Source organism: Notamacropus eugenii, chromosome 5 (genome assembly GCF_028372415.1).
Source record: "Notamacropus eugenii isolate mMacEug1 chromosome 5, mMacEug1.pri_v2, whole genome shotgun sequence".
NCBI classification, from domain to species: Eukaryota; Metazoa; Chordata; class Mammalia; order Diprotodontia; family Macropodidae; genus Notamacropus; species Notamacropus eugenii.
In genome coordinates this window covers 387,391,995-387,414,214 of record NC_092876.1, presented here as the reverse complement: position 1 = coordinate 387,414,214, position 22,220 = coordinate 387,391,995, and the positions used below count along the sequence as shown (strand labels likewise).

Here is a 22,220-nt window from a genome sequence, read left to right as displayed (position 1 = left end):
TCTCACTGTTGCCATTTTTCAAGAAATAATCTATCATTTCTATGATTTGTTCTTTAATCGTGGCTCTTTATGATTAAATTATTTAGTCTTCATTTAAGTTAGAATCCCTATGTAAAAGACCCTTTATCAATCATACTTTTATTGTTTTGTCAGTAATGATGAGTTTTGTATTCTGCTTTTTTGTGCCTAAGGTCATGATGTTCCAGGACATATTTTTTTTATAAATATGACATGTAAAATTAAGAAATAGGCATATTACTGTATTCCTAAATGGGAATAATTATTCCCATTTAATTATCACCCAAAATTACAGTATCTAATTTTTTTTTCTAAAGCTCTATTCAGGTCTCTAACTTTTTATTATTTATTGTTCTAACACTGAAAGGCAGATATTTGAGTTCCCAATTTATTACAGTCTTGCTGTTTTTTCACTTAAAATGGCTTTAAAGTAATTAGGTACTATACTACTTGTCCCATGCATATGAAGTATTGAAATTATTTTGTTGTCTATGAGTCCTTTAAGTATAATATTGCCTCCCCTATTTATATATTTTAACCATGTCTATTTTTGCTTATCTTTTCTGACATCATTATGTCTATCTTTGCTTTTTTAAAATTTTACTTGATACATAATATGTTCCAACCTGTCATCTTTACTCTTTAGGAAATCTTGTGTTTCTTCTAAACAATATTATTACTGGATTCTGTTTTCTATTTCATTCTGCCAACTTTTATTTATTTATTTTTTTGGATGAGTTCTGGTCTTTTCATCAGGAATGCCTCAAAGTCCTCTGTCACCTTAAAGATTCACTTTTCCCCCTGTAGGATTATTCTCAGTCTTTCAAGATAAGTCACTTTTGTTGTCAGCCTTTCCTTTTTGTAATATTCTTTATGAAGATTTTCTTGGTTGCTAACTCTAGGTTGAAACAACTTGAGGGCAAAGTAAGATTTAGAGTTGTTTTTTTTAAAAGATCATGTTAAAAGGTAATAGGGAAGGAACCCACTAAAGAAGGATACCGAGAAGATTTGAGAATATTTGGGAATAGAATCAAGTGCACAGGTAGGGAAGTTGATGCTGGCAAAAAAAGTCACTTCTTTATCAGAAACTGGTATACAAAAAGATGAGTGGGAGACGATGTTAAGAGATTTTGAGATGAAGAGAATGGGAGTGAGCCCATACCAAATAACCTTAATTTTGTGAGTAAAGTAAGAGGCAAAATCCACAGATAAGAGAGAAGTGGGTTTGAGAGATATGTGAGTCTTGGGGTGCAGTTTGGAATGACTCCTATGGAGAACGAGAAAGCATATTAGGCGGTAATTAAAAGACTGCCTTATTGTGCTGAGGATCCAGCTGATAATGGGTAATACGGATTGTAATGGACTCAGTCAACATGGTTGTGAGAGTTTCTCCAGTTGTGTTCAGTAGTTCATGAATAGGAGATGAAGGAAACAGCTGGTGAATAATCCAGGGCTGAAAGTTGTCAAGAGGTGAAAGTTTAGAAGATAAAGGGGAAAGAGATTTGAGATAAAAGTTGAGCTGAAATAATTAACTAATGAATTAAGATTGGAGGGCAAGAAAGTGAAGTAAGAGTAGGGATACTGATGTGAAACTATTTAGGAGTTAAGAGATTGGAGAGCTTGATGAGGAGAAAGGATAAATTTATGAGGAATAAGGCATAAGAAAAGGTAAAAAGATAGGTTAGGGTCAGACATCAGAAAGTTAGGAATTTCTAATTATAGAATTGAAGCAATTTGTGCATAATACTGAGATCAAGTAAGTGACCATCCTTATATATGGCTCAGGTGGAGTGAAGAGTAGGCAACGTGATTTAAAGAAGTAAAGAAATTAAGAGATTAGGGAGGTTGAGGAACCATCTATGTGGATGTGTAGGAAGAGAAGGAGATAAAGATGAGCCATGTGCATTTTCCTAAGAGGAAAATGATCTAGTAATCAGTATACAACAGCAATCAAAATTTGGAATGAGAAGAAAATTTTAGTTGAATGAACCTCAAAGGTATAACGGTTGTTGAGTGAAGGATATAAAAGGAGAGTATGAAATCAACAATGGGGAGTAAGGACTATTACAATTGCTCCTCTAGTGAGAACTAGAGTGTTAGGCAGGGGTGTGTGTGGAAAAAAGGTACAATCAATGATGGAAAGGATAACTGTAGCATTCCTACAGTCTTTGTGGCCAAGCCATTTTCTTCCCAGGGCTCTACTTGTACATATTTTAGAGTTCCTTCTTTTTCTGGGTTTTCCTTTCGAAGTCTTTCTTGATTCATACTGTTTCTTCATAATATTTGGTACTTTTTTCTGTTTACTCATATTTTCAGCCTTAGTTTCTGATCTGAAATTTTATGTTATGTCAGGCTCTACCCCTGCCACACTCTTGGATGAAGTTGTCAGGTTCTGTTCGTCCTGACCTTGATTTTCTCGGCTCCTACCACTAGTTTTCAACTCTTATTATATTTAGGCTAAGAGTATTGGAAGGATTCCATATCCCTGGTCAGTGCTCTGAGGCTGGCTGTCTCTCTTCAGGGTGCTTCCTCCAATTTATTCCCTCTTCAAGGAATCCTTTACATGGTTGTCTGGGTGATCTATAATCTCTGAACATGTGACTCCTCTAATGAAAATAAAAGTCTTCATCCTGATCATCAACATCCTTCACAATCCAACCTACTATCACCTTCTTTCCTTTTATGTACAACTTCTCCTCCATTCCCCTGGTTTTATCATACAATTTAAAGCAATAAGAGGTTTTAGAGATCACCGAGCTTACAATCCTGAACAAGGTCGGAACTTCTCTTGGCCTCAGTTTTCCAATTTGTAAAACAAGTGGTATTGGAGCAAGTGACTCCTAAAGCACTTTCAAGTTCTAAATCTATGCTCTTATTATAAGAACAGGGGGCAAAAAAATAGTCTGGTTTGATTGAAACATGAAGGGAAGGAGCATAAAAGCCTAGAAAAGGAGGATGGATTGTGGAGGGTTTTAGAAGTTAGGATCAGGAGTTTATATTTGAGGTTTGGGATAGAGAGGCATTGATATTTATGTGATTGACTAGCACAGTGTCCTGAACATAGGAAACACGTAATAAATGTCTTTTCATTCATTAGCAGCAAATATTTACCCAAAAGTATGCTTTGTTTCAAATATCAATTAGAATATCATACAAACAAAAAAAGGTCTAATCCCACTTGATTTCACATGCAGATACTTATCATACAGTGGAATGTATACTGGCTCTGACATCTGAAGACCCGGGTTCAAATTCTACCTTCGAAACACTTAATATCTGCATGACATTAAGTATGTAATTTCACACCTTTTCAGTTTCCTTATATTTGAAAGGTTAAATCAGATGGCCTATAAGATCCCTTCCTCTTCTAGACTTATGATTCTATTAGGATCTTGCTCCATCACACTCTCCAAATTTAGAGTTTACCCCTAACCCTACCTCTCTATCCTGCAAAATGTGTGCCACTATTTAGATAAGAAGACAGGAAAACAGAAATGTAAAAAGGTATGAGCCAACATTACTATTATATAAACAAATGGTACGGCCTACTGATGGTGGGCCAGTAGATGTATCACCTTAAAATACAAATGAAACATATTACCATTACTGACAAGCACTACTAATAGCTATCATTTCAAATAGTCAACATTTTATCAAATAGACTGGATATTTGATTTCAAAATAGCTTATAACTAAATAGGAAATTTAAAAAAATAAGTTTTAATAGTAAACCCTTTACCTTTGATGCATTTTACATGTAACAAAGCTAAGAGATATTTTCCAATTTCAAACATTCTTCCCTTTGAAAGAAGAAAAGTAACAAGCATTTACTAAGGGTCTACTCTATGTCAGGCACTGTACTAAGCACTTGACAAATATTAACTTCTCTGATCCCCACAACAGCTCTATTATCTCCTTTTTACAGTTGGGCAAAACTGGGGCAGAAAGAAGTTAAATGATTTGTCCAGCATCATACATTCAGGAAACATCTGAAGACGTATCTGAACTCAGGCCTTCCTGACTCCTATCCACTGTGCCACCTGAACCTCTAAAAATAACAGATAGCAAAATTTATAATCAAGACTTAGGACTTCAAAGAATGAACAGGAAAGAAAATAATATGAAGAAAACATATGTGTATATGTATATGCATACACATATATTTGTAAATAATATACATATGCTTACACAGATACATATACATGTATACACACATTTTAAGAAACTGATCTTTATAATAAGGTACCATGTGTAGTGAGGTCAACAACCAAAAATTAAAAGTTCTATTTCAAATTCACACGCAGACAACAGAACTTTTTATACATTCATTCATATAACTGTTCAGTTGTGTTAGACTCTTCATTACTCCATTTGGGGTTTTCTTGGCAAAGATACTGGAGTGGGTTTGCCAATTCCTTCTCCAGTTCATTTTGCAGATAAGAAAACAGGCAAACAGTGTTAAGTGACTTGCCCAGGATCACACAGCTAGTAACTGTCTAAGGCCAGATTTAAACTCAGGAAGACAAGACTTCCTGACTCAAGAACAGGCACTCTATCCACCGTGCCACCTATCTGCCCCAATACATAGAGAGTAGGCAATTAAAATTTTGTTTGTACAGAATTAAATAAGATTTGGATAAGCACTTGCTAGTAAGCTAAACACTAGAGATGGAAAGACAAAAAGATTTTAATTTGCATTTCCCAAAACAATAGAGATAACAAAAGGGGGGCATGACCAAAATACTCCCTAAAACCCAAAATTTTTAAAGCAATCATTTTGAAGGCCACTTAAAACATCTTTTTACAAACTCATGCCTCAGAATATTAATGTCAATGGGCAATACAAGACATCTGCCTATCACCATATTCAAATTACCTTTTCTGCTGGAGGAGAAGGGGAAAATCTCTTTGCACAAGTTAGAAACAAATCAGGATCTGGTTTGCCATTCTTCACCTCAGGGTCATCACCAAGGATGAAATGATTAAACAAATTAAAAAATTCTTTGTGTCTTTTTGTTTTCAATTCAAATGATGATCCAGCGGAGCTAGTAGCAACAGCAATAGGTATGTTATGTCTATGTAGATGGTTGATCAGCTTCTCAACACCTAGAAAGAGAAAATGATTTAAATAGGGTGGATAAGAGATAATAGAATTTATTAACGTTTCTTTCAAGGGGCAGTATTTCAAGCACTATATGAGTAGTGCTTTTCGCTTAGTTAAAAACTTTGAAATATTCATTCTCAAAACAAAAATTGAAAAACAGCAATTCAGTGTTTATCCACAGCATTTCCCCAGGTAGGAGAAGATAATTTAATCTGAACAAAATGTTGCTTTCTTTACTGATATGTGAAAAAGTAACCAAAATAATTAAAGCAGGGAAGTACACTCTGAAAATATAGGTCCAGATTTATACTGGCAAAAAAAAAAGTATAACAGTATTCACAAGACCAGGGCAGCCTTGACAACCTCTGCTTTTTTTTTTTTTTAATGATAATGAATAAGTAGGGGTTCAGTTTATCAGTGCTTCTTATAGTAAAGGATACAATCTATTGAAAGTGACTCCAGGGGGAGGAGCCAAGATGGCGGAGTAGAAAGATACACATATGCTAGCTCCTAACCCATAGCCCATAAAACATCTGTAAAGAAGAACTCCCAGCAAAATCTGGAGCAGCAGAAGCCACAGAACAACGGAGCAGAGGAGATTTCTGTTTCAGAGAGACCTGAAAAACTGACCCAGAAAGGTCCATTGCACACTGGACCTGGAGCCGAGCCCAACTCTGCCTTGGCTGCAGGGCACCGAGAGGAGCAGATCCAAGCAGGCCTCAGGGACGGAATCTCTAGCAGCCGCGCAGGTCCATCCACCCACAGATGCCAAAGGTCAGTGAGAGGGTCTTTTCAGCTTGCAGAGAGGGGAGCAGGATGTCCCCATAACTCAGGCCCCCTTGGGAAGCAGCAGCAGAGGCAGCAGTGGACAAGGGCTCCCAAAGCAGGCAGGAGTTCGGATCCATCGTTGAAGGTCTCCACATAAACCCCCTGAGGGAACTGAGCCCTGCGTGGCAGCCTGGCCCCTCCCTGAGCACCTGAACTTAATCTCACACTGAATAGCAGCCCTGCCCCAGGTGAAAGCCCAGAGGCTGGGAAGCAGCATTTCAATCTCAGACCCCAAGCACTGGCTGGGGAGATCTGGAGGCGAGGTGGGTGTGGAGAGGACACTCAGAAGTCATGTCACTGGCTGGGAAAATGCCCAGAAAAGGGGGAAAAAAAAATAAGATCATAGAAGGTTACTTTCTTGGTGAACAGATATCTTCTCCCTTCCTTTCAGATGAGGAAGAACAATGATTACCATCCGGGAAAGACATAAAAATCAAGGCTTCTGTATCCCAAACATCCAAAATAAATATTCAATGGGCTCAGGCCATGGAAGAGGTCAAAAAGGATTTTGAAAATCAAGTTAGAGAGGTGGAAGAAAAACTGGGAAGAGAAATGAGAGAGATGCAAGAAAAGCATCAAAAGCAGGTCAACACCTTGCTAAAGGAGACCCAAAAATTGCTGAAGAAAATAACACCTTGAAAAATAGGCTAACTCAATTGGCAAAAGAGTTTCAAAAAGCCAATGAGGAGAAAAATTCTTTCAAAAGCACAATTAGACAAACGGAAAAGGAGGTCCAAAAGCTCACTGAACAAAATAATTCTTTAAAAATTAGAATGGAACAGATGGAGGCTAATGACTTTATGAGAAACCAAGAAATCACAAAACAAAACCAAAAGAATGAAAAAATGGAAGATAATGTGAAATATCTCATTGAAAAAACAACTGACCTGGAAAAGAGATGCAGGAGAGACAATTTAAAAATTATGAGACTACCTGAAAGCCATGATCAAAAAAAGAGCCTAAACATCATCTTTCATGAAATTATCAAGGAAAACTGCCCTGAGATTCTAGAACCAGAGGGCAAAATAAATATTGAAAGAATCCACCCAATCACCTCCTGAAAGAGATCCAAAAAGAGAAACTCCTAGGAACACTGTGGCCAAATTCCAGAGTTCCCAGGTCAAGGAGAAAATATTGCAAGCAGCTAGAAAGAAACAATTCAAGTATTGTGGAAATACAATCAGGATAACACAAGATCTAGCAGCTTCTACATTAAGGGATCGAAGGGCATGGAATATTATATTCCAGAAGTCAAAGGAACTAGGACTAAAACCAAGAATCACCTACCCAGCAAAACTGAGTATAATACTTCAGGGGAAAAAAATGGTCTTTCAGTGAATTAGAGGACTTTCAAGTATTCTTGATGAAAAGACCAGAGCTGAAAAGAAAATCTGACCTTGAAACACCAGAATCAAAAGAAGCATGAAAAGGTAAACAGCAAAGAGAAAACATAAGGGACTTACTAAAGTTGAACTGTTTACATTCCTACATGGAAAGACAATATTTATAACTCTTGAAACTTCAGTATCTGGGTAGGTGGTGAGATTACACACACCCACACACACATAGAGAGACAGAGAGCACAGGGTGAATTGAATAGGATGGGATCATATCTTAAAAAAATGAAATTAAGCGGTGAGAGAAATATATTGGGAGGAAAAAGGGAGAAATGGAAGGCGGCAAATTATCTCTCAGAAAAGAGGCAAGTAAATGACTTTTCAGTGGAGGGACAAAGTGGGGATGTGAGAGAAAAAACATGAAGCTTACTCTCATCACATACGACTAAAGGAAGGAATAAAATGCACACTCATTTTGGTATGAAAACCTATCTTATAATACAGGAAAGTGGGGGAGAAGGGAATAAAAAGGTTAGGAGGGATGATGGAAGGGAGTGCAGTGGGAGGACGGAGCAATTTGAAGTCAACACTCTTGGGAAGGGACAGGATCAAAAGAGAGAACAGAAGCAATGGGGGGCAGGATAGGATGGAGGGAAATATAGTTAGTCTTGCACAACATGACTATTATGGAAGTCATTTGCAACACTACACAGATGCGGCCTATGTTGAATTGCTTGCCTTCCCAAAGGGAATGGGTGGGGAGGGAGGGATGAAGAGAAGTTGGAACTCAAAGTTTTAGGAACAACTGTTGAGTACTCTTCTTGCAACTAGGAAATAAGAAATACAGGTAATGGGGTATAGAAAGTTATCTTGCTCTACATGACAAAAGAGAAGATGGGGATAAGGCAAGGGAGGGATGTTAGAAGAGAGGGCAGATTGGTGATAGGGGCAATTAGAATGCACGGCGTTTTGGGGTGGAGGGAGGGGAGAAATGGGGAGAAAATCTGGAACCCAAAATTTTGTGGAAATGAATGTTGAAAACTTAAATAAATAAATTTAAATAAAAAAAGAGTCAAGGCACTGACTGAGCAATGCCCAAAAAGGGGGAAAAAATAAGACTACAGAAGGTGACTTTCTTGGTAAAAAGGTATTTTCTCCCATTGTTGAAGGCAAGGAAGAGCAAAGCATAGAATACAAAGCATACAATTGGAGGAAGACAGCAAGGTCAAGGCTCCTACATTCAAAGCCTCCAAAACAAAATGCAATTATCACAGGCCATGGAAGAACTCAACAGGATTTTGAAAGTCAAGTAAAAATAGACTAACCCCAATGTCAATAGAGGTCCAAAATGCCAATGAGAAGAAGAATGCCTTAAAAAGCAGAATGGGCCAAATGGAAAAGGAGGTCCAAAAGCTCACTTAAGAAAATAGCTCTTTAAAAATTACAATGGAACAGATGGAAGTTAATGACTATGAGAAATCAAGAAATTACAAAACAAAACCAAAAGAATGAAATAAAATAGAAGATAATGTAAAATATCTCACTGGAAAAACAAATGACCTGGAAAATAGATCCAGGAGAGATAATTTAAAAATTACTGGTCTACCTGAAAACCACAATCAAAACAAGAGCCTAGACATCATCTTTCAAGACATTATCAAGGAAAACTGCTCTGATACTCTGGAATCAGAGGGTAAAATAGAAATGAAAATAATTCACTGATCATCTCCAGGAAGAGACCCCAAAAGGAAAACTCCTAGTAATATTGTAGCCAAGTTCCAAAGTCCCCAGGTCAAGGAGAAAATGTTACAAACAGCCAGAAAGAAACAATTCAAGTATTTTGGAAATATAATCAGGATAACATAGGACTCAGCAATTTCTACACTAAGGTATTGGAGGGTTTGGAATATGATATTCCAGAAGTCAAAGGCAATAGGATTAAAACCAAGAATCAGCCATCCAGAAAAATGGAATATAATATTTCAGGGGAAAAAATGGAATTTCAATGAAATAGAAGACTTCCAAGCATTCTTGTTGAAAATGCCAGAGATGAATAGAAAATCTGACTTTCAAATACAAGAATCAGAAGAAACATGAAAAGGTAACCAGGAAAGGGAAGCCATAAGAGCCTTATTAAAGTTGAACTGTTTACATTCCTACATGGAAAGATATTTGTAACTCATGAGAACCTTTTTCAGTATTAGGGTAGTTAGAGGGAATATATACATATATGTACATATGTAGGTATGTATGTGTGTATATTACATATGTGTAAGAAGTATATGTACATGGGAGTCTGGATATATATGTTTATATATGTATATATACACATACATATATACATATATATATGCATATATGCATATATATATACATATCTATCTATCTATCCATCCATCTATCTATCTATAGACAGAGGGCAGGGTGAGCAGAATACGAAGAGAGAATACCTAAAAAATAAAATTTACTTTTGAGTGCAATGTACTGGGAGTAAGAGAAAGGGAGAGATAGAATGTAGCAAATCATTTCACATAAAAGGCAAGGAAGAGCTTTTACAATGGAGGAGAAGAGGAGGGAGGTGAAAGGGAATAAGTGAGCCTTACTCTCATGGGATTTGGATTAAGAAGGGAATAACACTAATTAATTGGATATGGATAATTGCAGGAAGGCAGGGGGAAGGGGCTAGGAGAGAGAAGATAAAAGAAGGAACAGCAAATTGGGGAAAGGGATGATCAGAAGCAAACATTATTGCAGGAGGACAGATCAAGGGAGAGAATGAAATAAGTGGAGGGCAGGATAGGACAGAGGGAAATGTGGTTAGTCTTTCACAACATAATTATTATGGAAGTGTTTTGCATAGCTACACATGTATGACCTATATGCAATTGCTTGTTTTCTCAATGATGGTGGGTGGGGAAGGAGGAAGAGAGAGAATATGGAACTCAAAGCTTTAATAATGAATGTTAAAAATTGTTTTTGCATGCAACTGCGAATGTACAGGCAATGGGGTATAGATATCTATTTTGCCCTACAGGAAAATAGAGGGGACAATGTAAGAAAAGGCGGTAATAGAAGGGAGGACAGATTGGAGGAAGGGGTGGATGGGGTGCATGTTGTCTTGGGGTGGGGAGTGGAGAGAGATGGGGAGAAAATTTTCAATTCAAATTCTTGTGGAAGTGAATGTTGAAAACTGAAAAATAAATAAATCCTATATTTTTTAAAAAAGGAATCCAGTTGGGAGGAAGTGTAGACTATGTGAAAGGGTGAAATAATATTAGATGAAACTGGAAAGGGAGGTTTGAGTCCAATTGTGGGGGAGGATTAAAAGTCAGGATAAAAAGTTTGTACTTTCTTTAGCAGATACTAAGAAGCCATTGAAGGCTTTTTTGTTTGTTTTTTAACACATATTAAAAAACAATTAAACTGTGCTTCATAAAAATTAAAAAAAAAACACTAATCCCACACAAACTCAGGTTTCATTTCATTCTTACATAAAACAACCTGTGATCTAGGCTAGTTGTTTTCTAAGTGCTTCTTTTCCAACCTGTATTTGTGAAGTAGGGATTTAGAATTCAAGATATCAGATATGGCTTTTTGAGATCTTTCTTGATTCTGAATCTGTCAGCTAATGTGCTAGCTATCTCTTCTAGCTTCATGTTTTATGACTATAGTTAATGCCTATTAAGTGCTAGGTCTATGATAGGTGCTAAGGATACAAAGATAAAAATGATGCAGTCCCTGACATCAAGGAATTTAGATTCTTGGGGGAGGGGGCAACAGAGAACAACGATTTAAGAAAATAATAAGAACACTTATGGATAAACAATGACTTATGAAAATCAGCTTCATTTGAGCAGAGTGGGAGAGGTATGGGAGACATCAGAATGGACTAAACTAGATGGTCTCTGAGGTCTCATCCAGTTCTGATATCCCTTGATTCTTTGATCATACAAAAGAGATCAGTAAAGACTTCTAATTCTATGTCATCAATAAAAAAAAAAAATGTTCCTGCTGTTACATTGGTAGAGTATCATAAGAAAAACTGAATCTTCCACAAAATATTATAAATGAAGTTACAATATAGATAATGGCCAAACAACCAATTTTCTCTTGAAGAAACAAGTTATTTGCCATCATGAAGGAACTGTAATTAACTGACAACTTTTATTTCTGGATATATTAGAGCAATTTTGCATGAAGGCAAAAGGGTAAATTAAGACTTCTTATGGTCCTATTGATGTGGATACAAACAGTGCACTAAAAGTTAAAAATAATAAGGATTGACTTTGTGAAGCCCTTTCTAACCTGAAGGTGCCCTAAAGTCTTCCCTTACCACAGAACTTCCCCTTATCCTGGACCATAAAATTCTTTGTCCCTCCCCCATCCTGGGGAATGGAATTTCCTTGTCTCCTTTATCCTGTGTCATTCATCATCCTCATCCTGTCTTTATCATTCGAGACTTTCACTATCTTGCAAGACTTACCCTAGATCTCCAACCCCCATAAGGAAACCCGAAAATCATCCTATATAAGTCTGATCCTTTTCCTGTATCACTGCCTTTGTTTAGGTCCTTGCTAAATCTCAGGCCTCCTGCTTTTGTGTCAATAAAGTTCCCAATGTGTACAGAGAAGATCTAAGCGAATTCGTTCATATTTGAACCAGCTCTCCCATCTCTCTCTTCAACGTATCCTAGTCCCAGAAAATGAGAACCCATTTCCCATCTACATGATCTAATTTTAATTCTTTCATAATGTTATATTCTTTTAAAAATGGTAAAGTGTCACAACCTAAAGCATTCAACTTTGCTTACATATACATGATAGAATAAAGTTTGGAAAAAGTACAAAAACAGAAAAAGAAAGTACAAAAACAAAAGTCTTAAACAAATTAGACAAATAAATTAAACAAATTTTCTAAACAAAGAAAGAAAAAGATGGTGTTCAGACTTATACACATTTAACTAGCTCACTGTATTCAGTTGTGTTTTGTGCCTAAATGCATTACACATACTTGTTAGCTTATAAAGCATCCAATTAATCTATCAATTATAACCTAATTATAAAACAAAGGACAAAAGTAGTAAGTTTTAAAATATTTAATGCTGTTAAGAACTGTATTTCACAAAACTGGGTCCTTAATGGGCAAGAATAAATTTTAGAAAAAAGAATTTATATGCATACACATCTATTCACATATATGTAAAATATACACAACAAAAGTAATATATTTAAACTCATTAACTAAGCTTGATCCACTAACAATTTTAACAGTTAAATTTACTCACACTATGCTACCTTTCAACTAAAAAAAGCATATTTTGGGGAAATTCTATTAATTGAAATTTGCATACACAAGATGGTTCACAAGTAGGGAGTTTCTCTGTTCTGTTGTAAAATAGAGAAGGATAGCTAACTAGAAAATATCAGTTACCAGCAGTGTAGCAGTAATAATATTATCATCCACAGTCCCTCTCATCCTAGTTTCTCAAATATTTACATGCAAATTGAGCCTCATGACATAAGAGCTCTATTATTCCCACAATACTGATAATAAAAAAAACTTGTCAAGAGTTAGGTTTTAAGGGTCTCCGACCAAATGAGTGCCAAATGGAAACAAAACCTGCTTTTTTTAGTCTCAGTCTGATCTTCTAACCTATATAGTTAACATTACTCATTTGTAAATTCTGCTGAAAATTTGGTAAATTCAGAACCTCCTATATTGCTGTTTAATAGTCATTTTCTATTGTTCTACCTATGTATATAGATCAGACAATATCAGAACAATTTTGCTAGCGAATAAGTTTCCACTTCAAAATGAAGAGAAGGCATTGGACAGCTCTGAAGTGTGATGAGTGACTCAATTAAAAAGACTTCTCAGAAAATACTTCTACAGCTCCATTTATAATAATCAGGGACTTCCTGTCCTCACTGAAACATTACCAACATTCTTTTTAGAGTTTTTTCAATGACTTTTGTCAGTGATCAATGAAGGGAAAAAATAACAAAACAGCAGTATCTTGCTCTGTAGCCTGTATCCCTATTTCATCAACTTATTGAAATAATTAAGACCTCCTAGGTTTCAGCATAATCGATAGAAGATTAACAGGAAAAACAAATTAAATTTGGACCTCATTTTGTTTGATATACTGAAATCTGAAACACAAAGATGAACTATTTCAAAACATCCTCAATGCTTGGAAAAACACTTTTTATTCTGTCAATTCATTTGTTTTTAACAAACAAATATATCAATCACCAAATCCTTATTAAGTATCCACTACATACCAGGATCTGTGCTAAGCACTTGGAATATACACATAATGAATCAAACAACCTCTATTTGCAAAGAACTTAAATTTTAACTAGGGAATACAAGGACAAAGAGGAAAGAGACTTTTTCCAAGAGGATGGTGTCAGGGATTAAACTGAACTATTTAATTAAGTCATTTTATAAAATGGCAGTTCTATATTCAATGAGGGCTTAAGTACTGACTAAGGGCTGAGCATTACTGAACAATGCTGATAGTATATTGATTGTTTTTCTGTTTATTTTATATCTCTCCATCAACAAATAAATCTGAGTTTATTTCATGGACCATGCGGACATATAAAAATGACAAAATTTCTTTTAATCCATTTCTTCATAATAACATTTTCTGTGTCTTTGTTGTGCATGAACAGGTTATAGGTTCTCTAGCTCAGGGTGGGGAATCTGTGGCCTCTAGACCATGAGGCCCTAGGTTTCCCACTCCTGCTCCAGACAAATAACTTAACTTTTTAGAATCTCCATTTCCTCATCTAGTAAATGAAGATAATGATAGCACTTATCTCACAGGGTTGTCGGATCAAATGAAACGGTGTAGGTAAAGGACTTTACAAATATACATGTAAGCTACTACTCGTATTATAGAACTGATATCTTAGAATGAGTTAGAGCTGAAAAGGATTTGAAAGATAATCTAGGTCATCTTTCTACTTCACAGTAGTGGGAAAGACGATTTCTTTAGTTTGACAAAAATCTTCAGAATCACAGATGTTTCAGGTATCTCTGGAAATGCAAAAAAAAAAAGCTTTCAAAGTAGAAAGCTTTCTTTCTAACTTTTGTTTCTTTTGCGGGGGAGGCAGGGACATCACCATAATTATCTAAATGATATTTACCAAATAAAAAAATTAACTCAAAACAACAACAAAACAAAAAAGGAATATAAAATATTATTGGATAAATGCTTTAAAGAGAAAGGCAACATTGAAAGAACTGGCTTACTACTTAAATCTATCCAGCATTAATATACAACATAGTTTTTTTAACATATGTATTTCAAACTGGAAAGTTTACATGTAATAAGCTGAATTTATTATCATTGTTAGTGGCTAACAATTTTCTCTCTCACTTATGTGTGTCCTTTAACTTCAACTGATGTTAAATGAACACAATAAGACTAATTAAAAATAAATAGACTGCAATCTAGCCAGTAAAGCTTCTTCTGTGATTGAACACTGAATAAGTGAGCAAAAATTCAAATCACTGCAGGAAATGTGACCTCTATGAAGATAAATTTCTTATAAACTTCAGGCATATTTAGCAAGTCTTTCAGAGCACATACTCATATATGAATGATATAGTATTCCACTGCCTCCTCAGACAGTCCTCCTGCTTTTTACCCAAGCTAACCTTTCCATAATTAATTCATTTACCAAAACTTGTGAATGCTCACTATGTGCTGAGTATACATTTATATACATACACATGCCTATGTGTACTGTGTACATATGCACATAAGAGTATACATGCATACTTACACATGTTTTATGCCTTTTTACTTCTTTCATATAGCATTACTAAGACTATCTGTGTCCTCAACTTTTGGGGGGAAGGAAGAGGGAGGAGGGCATTGAGCATGGAAAATAAACATCAAGAAATAATTCAGTTATCTGCTCTAGGGTCACAGTCATTCTTCTCTAAGAAAGTTCCATACTGGAAAATTGTTAAGTTCCCTGAGGGAAGATACTACATTTTATTTTAATTTACATTTGTGCCCATGACTGACAAAATACATTATACATAGCAGTTACTTAAACAATTGTTGGATGAATGAGATAGCTCAGGCTTAGGTTACAAGTGGCGTATACACTTGAGTATGGAACAGAATGATACTGCATTGAGTTTGGTCTACTGTACCATTTTCTAAAATAGTACAGCTATATTTGGAAAGAATTCCTAGTAAGATAGGTATCATACAACCATAACACAATCCAGATGGATTAACAACTGATTAATGGAAATCTTGCATAATAGGCATTCTGCTGAAAAAAGGTTCTTCATCCTATCAAATTAGCTGATTCCTCATTTGCAAAGCCAAGTTCTTGCACCATGGGAAATAAGACTATATCCCTAAATCATGGAAAGTTAGATGACTTTACTCAAGTTTGCACAGCTGAAGTGATATTGATGATGAAGTTAAAGGATTACCTTGACTCTGTATTTAAAACAGTAAACAGAAGATTAGCTTGCTAAGTATTTCTACATTTTCTGTGGGGTAAAATAAAGATTATTCCTACATCCAAATATACATTATTTCCTTAAGTATTTGCAAAAGATCTGAGAATTATTTCTTTACCCATACTTGTGGAAACCTAGACTTGAATAACGTTTAGAGATTTGTCAAGTGAAAATGGGTCAAACAGACATGATTTGGGGTGTCCAAAATTAGAGCTATGATTTCTTTAGTATAGAAATTCTTGCTACAAATGCACAGAGTTGGCCAAGTCCCTGAGAGGTTAAGTGACTGGTCCATGATTATATTAATGATAATATATAAAACAGACCAAAAAAATGAACCCAGGTCATCCTGACTCCATTCTTGTCACTATGTCATGTTGTCTCTCAAAATTAAAAAAAAAAAACCAAACCTGAATGGTACAAAATCACCATAGTAGTTGAAAAATAGTTAAATCTTAGAAATATGGTTGATGCCTTTAGTTAGTATATATTTTATACATGCTAGCTAAAATCATTATCTCTGAATACAAGCAAAAAAACAGAACCTGTATTACTTTTTCTTAAGGGATAGAGGGGAGACATGAGGCAGCTAGAAATCTGAGTTGGAAGTCTTGAGTTATTTCCTAGTAGCTAACAGGTTATCTATTTCTTTATAAAATTTATTTGAAAGTGATGATGAGAGTTGATTTAAATTACTATAATTTAATTTACTGTATCTTTGCCAAAGATGGTCTACTCTTTGAGGCTGTGAAAACAGGGTTCTTTTATTAGTAGTTCCTAGCTTTTACAACCTCGAAAATTTGTCTTAATTTTTTTATTTTTTCACAACTTCAACCATCACTTTTATGCTGATGACTCTGAAATCTCTATCTTTATCCCTATCAAAACTAATCTTTTATCCCCAACTACTTAGAGAAATCTCTATTTGGATGTTGAGGTAAGTTGCCATTGTAATATGCTCAAAATATAAACTAATTAAATTTCCTCATCGGTTAAAAAGAGAGGTGTGTGTGAATTAGATGATGTGTCAAGTTCTTTCCAGCTCAGTCTTTCTAGAACACTACCACTAGAAATACAAATAAACAATAATGATTCTAGCTATGGCTGAAAAATTTCTCAATAAAAAAATGGGAACTCTATTCTCTTAGTAATTAAGATTAAAACTGTCATGTTTTACTCTTCTTTCTCCTTAGTCTCCTAAGCCAATCAGTAACAAAGAATGTTGAATTTTCCTTTTAAACACACTTCATGCCTACCTTCATTTTCACAATAAGCCTTTTTCATCTCATACCTGAAATACTGCAACAACCTTTGTTACTCTTTTCCTGCCTCCAGTTTCACCCTCTTCTAGATTTCTCAATATACTCCCTGCTATAGTAACCTTCCTAAAATACTGATATTTAATCACTTTATATTCAAAAACATAAAATAATTCTGTTCTATTTATGGGAGGGACCTAAACTCCTTAGCTTTGCATTCAAAGCTCTCTATAATCTGGTGACACACCACAGAGCCAGTGGTGTTGCCTTCTACTACCCAATATAATTCTTCACTTATCCTCAACCCTCTGAAATCTGGGTTCTGACCTCCTAACTTAATTAACAGTGCTCTCTCTAAGCCAAGTTAAAAAACTTTTATCAAGGACCTACTATGTGCCAGGCATTAGGCTAAGTTCTGAGGAAACAAAGGAAGGCAAAAAAAAAAAGTCCCTTGCCACCAAAGCAAAAAATGAAGAAATCCTCAGTATAATGGGGGAGACAATATTCAAACAACTAGGTACAAATAAGAAACATACAGGGTAAGTTGGAGTTAATAACAGAAGAAAGGAACTAGTAAGGGTAATAGGGAAAGGCTTCTTGAACAAAGTGGAAATCTTAGCTGAGATCTGAAGGAAGACAGGGAAGCCAGAGATGAAGAGAGAGAGCATTTCAGGAATGGGGGAAACCAATAAAAAGGCAGAGATCTAAGAGATGAATTCTCAACAAAACTAGTATATCTGGATTACAGGGTATGTGCATGGGGAGTAATGTATAGGAAAACTAAAAAAAAGGGGGAGGGGGCATGTTATGAGGGGCTTTAAAAGCCAAAGAGGATTTTAAATGTAAACCTGGAGTTAACTGTGAACTATTGGAGTTTACTGAATGTAGGTGGAGGTGGATGACATAGTCACATCTGTGCTTTAGGAAGATTACTTAGATAGTTAAGTGAAGGATGGAGTGGAGCGAGGACAGACTGGAAGCAGGGAGACCAAAGTTAAGAACAGTTTCCAAACTACAAAATCTGGTGCTCTTTTCTCAGTGCTCAACTCATCCCTCTCAACTTAACTGCTGCATTTAATCCCACTGATCAACTCTCTCCTGTGTTTTCATGACTTCTCCCTTTTGCTTCTCTTCCTACCCATGTGACTTATTTTAGTCTCTTTTGCTAGCTCATGATCCATATCACAGCCTTTCCCTCTGAGTCTTCCTCCAAACTGTGTTCTCTCTCTCTTTCTCAGTATCCTTTTCAGCATCAACACCTCCCTCTCCCTCTTTCTCCATACATATCCTATCACTAGCTAAATCTAGTTATTTTTATTTCTTCAATCTCTCTCGCGTCTGATCTCTGCTCCTTAGCAACACAACCAACTTATTCTAAGATGTCATAATCTATTAGGTTATTCAAATGTCCTAATTGCTCTTCAGGGCTCAAATCTCCCTGAATTCCAATCCATTCTTCACGTAGCTACCAAAGGGACTTTCATTTAGAATGGATTTGACCATTTTACTCCTCTACTCAATAAACTTCAGTGGCTCATTATTGCCTCTAGGATAGAATATAAACTCTTCTGGTTAGCTTTCAAATATCAAAATCTGATGCCAACTATCTTTTAAGTCACTTGCCCTCCTGCAGCTATAGTCCATCCCAACTGGTCTTCTCCATTCCTCACGTGTGACTCTCCAAGTTCCATATCTGTATCCTTCATGCCTGGAACACTCTCTCCCCACCACTGCTTCAGAGAATCTCCCTCTCTCATCAAGCCCACCTTCTGTATGAAGCATCTCTGGATCCTTTTAACTGTTACTTTCTTCCCTCCAACACTACACTGCCTTTATTCTCTTTATTCTCTATATATTTATATATGTACTTGTATTCCTAGTAGAAGGTAAGGTATTTGAGAGCAGGGTAATTATTTCTCTTTGCATTCCCAACACCCGGAACAGTGCCTGGCATATAGTAGGTACTTAACAACAAGTACTTAGTGTTGATTATTTCATGTTCCATATTAACTCCAACTATTTGTTCATGTGGTTACTCTTGTCTAAAATGCCTTCAGTTTGCTCTCTAAATCTTAACCATCCTCTGAGGTCCAACTCAAGTGCTACTTTTTTCATGAGGCTTTCCCCAATTATACTAGCTCACATTCCATTTCCTACATTTCCAAATGCCTATAAACTTGTCAAGTAGCAGTGCTTGGCACATAGCAGGCTCACAGAGCAAGGGGTCAAGTTTATATCTTTTCTCTCAGGATGTGAAGAAGACTGAGATTCTTTCCTTCCTCATCTCTGCCTTCGTAGTCTTCCTTCAAGTCTTAACTGTATTCTTTTGGTAAAGTGACATCTTCCATTTCTTTTGTGTCTCTCTCAGTTCCTAGAATAGGATACAAATAATATGTATTTGTGTATAAGTGGTGAGGCTATCTTAAAATCAAACAGTGAAAGAGAATGGATCCTTTCCAGGTGGATGAAATTTACAAAGCAGATAGAAAATAATATCTATATATTTGTAAAGTAACTGATGAGAAGAAAATATCTAGGACAGAGAAAGAAGACAAATCTAGAATCTAAAAAAAAATATTTCAGGAGACAACAGTATCAGGGAAAAATTATCAGGGAAATGAGATCTGGCAACTTAGAAAAAATGTGCTTCAAAGAGGTCCCCTGGGGTTATCCTGTCCTGTATAATAGCAAACTCTACTACGTATCAGCTGTACCATTAGAGAAACTATCTACATATGAAGAGTTACTGGGAACCAAGTCAGTTAGCCAGAGCAACTTTTACTGCATTTAAAAAAAAAGTTTTCAGGTAAAGTTAGCTACTGAGACAACATGAAAAGGAGAAAAAAAGGCATTTTAATTTAATTAGTCTTTCACTGGATGACAAAACTGAAGCACTGGGAGGGGCAAGTATCTCCTCGCCAAAACTCTGACAGTCTAAGAGGTTCCCCTTGAAGGTCTCCAGAAATAAGGTACGAGCATCTCCATGAAAACTTTAATTTTTGCTAAGTTTTTCTTTATATTAAGCCAAAGTTTGCCTCTCTGCACCTTTTATCCACTGTCTAAAATTTGCCTCTTGGGGACAATCAGAACAAATTGAAACTTATTCTTCTAAAAGTCCTTCAAATACTTTTAATAGCTATCACATTTTAAAATTAAATTTTATCTTATTTTAGTCAGCAAAAATCTACCCTCTTTTCCTTCCACACTCTCCTTCCCAACTGAGAATGAAAGAAAAATCAAATTTTTGTTACAAGCATTTATAGTCAAGCAAAACAAAGTTTCATAGTGTCCACGTTTAAAAAAAAATACATATTTTTAATTCTGAGTCTTTCACCTCTTTCATCATTAGTCTCCCAGGATTGTGGTTGGTCATTATATAACTACTATGCTCACAAAACATTGTCCCCAAGCTAAAAATCCCCCATTCCTTGAGATTTAGAATCAGATGGAATCTTAGAGGCCACTTAGTCCAACCTACTCATTTTTATATATGAATAAACTGAGACCCAGAGGGGTTAAGTGAAGATAGGTGGATAGCATCGTTGATAGAGTGCTGGGCCTGGAAGTCAGAGGATTTGAATTCAAACTGTCCTCAGACACTTACTAGAAATGTAACTCTGGGCAAGTCACTTTTAAACCTCTGTTTGCCTCAGTTTCCTCAACTGTAAAATGAGGATATAATAGCACCAATACTGCAGGGTTGTTGTGGAGATTAAATGATGTAATATTTTGTAAAGCACTTAGTAGATGCTTAATAGATGCATATTTCTTTCCTTCCTTAATTGCTTTACCAGGGTAGTAAATGGCTGAACCCAGTTCTTATAATTTTAACACACAATGATACTTTTCCCAATAAAGGACACTTGGTTTCAAAACTTGTATCTGGCACTAACGAATTATGCATGACCATGGACAATTGGCCTTTCTGATTCTCATCTGTAAAACAGGTCTACCAGTACCTACCTCACAGCTATCGTAAGGATCAAGTGAGATCATGTTTTGGGGAACAGATAATGACTTTTGCTAAGATTCACTACCCTGATAACACATGGATTGACTAATAAATTTAGATAGCATGAACAACCTCAATGGAGGAAAGGTTGCTCAATTATGGTGATGGAAGGAGTATGGAAATTGCAATGGTAAATAAGGAGCATTCAGACTTTCCCACCATGATGAGTTGGGTATAGGAAAAAAAGTATATTTATAGTCTAGAGAGGATGGCCAAGTAAGTAATGTTTTCAGGAAGGAGCCAAGTTTTAATGAGTGCCAGAAGATGTAAGTAAGAATTCCCAGCAAGAGAGCTAACATGACCCCCTTGAGTCTACTCTTCTCTACACTAAACAACACAAGTTCCTGCACCTGATCGCCACACACCAGGCACTCAAGGCCTTTCACAATCCTAGCAGCCCTACGTCAGCCATTCTCTAGCTTATCAATGTCCATCTTTAACCATGATGCCCACAAATGAATACAAAACTTCAGGTGAATTATGGTGAGGGCAGAATAAAGTGAAACTATCACTTAAGATTCCTAGAAGCTATGCCTCTCAATGTAACCCAAGATTAAATTAACTTTTCTTGCTGCCACACCATAGTACTGATTCAATAGTGGAATTCTAAATCCACCAAAACCTCTAGATTTTTTCTTTTCAGAGCAGCTGCTATCTATCCATGCCTCCTCCATTCAATACCTGTGAAGGTGATTGTATCCAAATAAGTCTTATCCCTACTGAATTCCATCTTATAATATTTAACCAAATACTCTAGCTTTTCCAAATCCTCTGGGATGCTGTCACCAACTGTCAACTACCTCTCCTAGTTTTATGTCACTTGTAAATGAAATTAACATGTTATCATGCCTTTAGGCAAATCAATTATAAAAAATGTTGAAAAGTGCAAGGCCAAGCACAGATCCCTTAGGGGTAATCCACTGGAGATTTCCTGTAACAGTAACTTTCAATCATTAAAAACTAATCTTTGGATCCAATCAATCCATCAGATTATATTATCATCATATATATTATCATCATATGTTAAGATCTAGATAAATTACATCTATAACATTCCCCTAATCTACTAGTTTAATAATCGTGTCAAAAAAGGAAATAAGGTTAGTCTGGCATGATATCATTTTGAAGTTATTATGTTTCTTTGTAATAACTGCTTCTTTGTC

The 22,220-nt window shown here is 35.9% G+C and overlaps 1 protein-coding gene across 5 annotated transcripts in view; it reads right to left on the bottom strand.

The window, feature by feature from the left end:
- The window catches only part of PUDP (pseudouridine 5'-phosphatase), a 190,926-nt gene that overhangs the window by 79,707 nt on the left and 88,999 nt on the right, over positions 1-22,220 (bottom strand). For all 5 annotated transcript variants that reach the window (XR_011968111.1, XM_072614457.1, XM_072614456.1 and 2 more), the window contains exon 3: positions 4,895-5,124. Coding sequence is in view for 4 of the 5 variants with exons in the window: in XM_072614457.1 (XP_072470558.1) it covers positions 4,895-5,124 (230 nt within the window). In the remaining variant the exon portion in view is untranslated. The remainder of the gene's footprint in view (positions 1-4,894; positions 5,125-22,220) is intronic.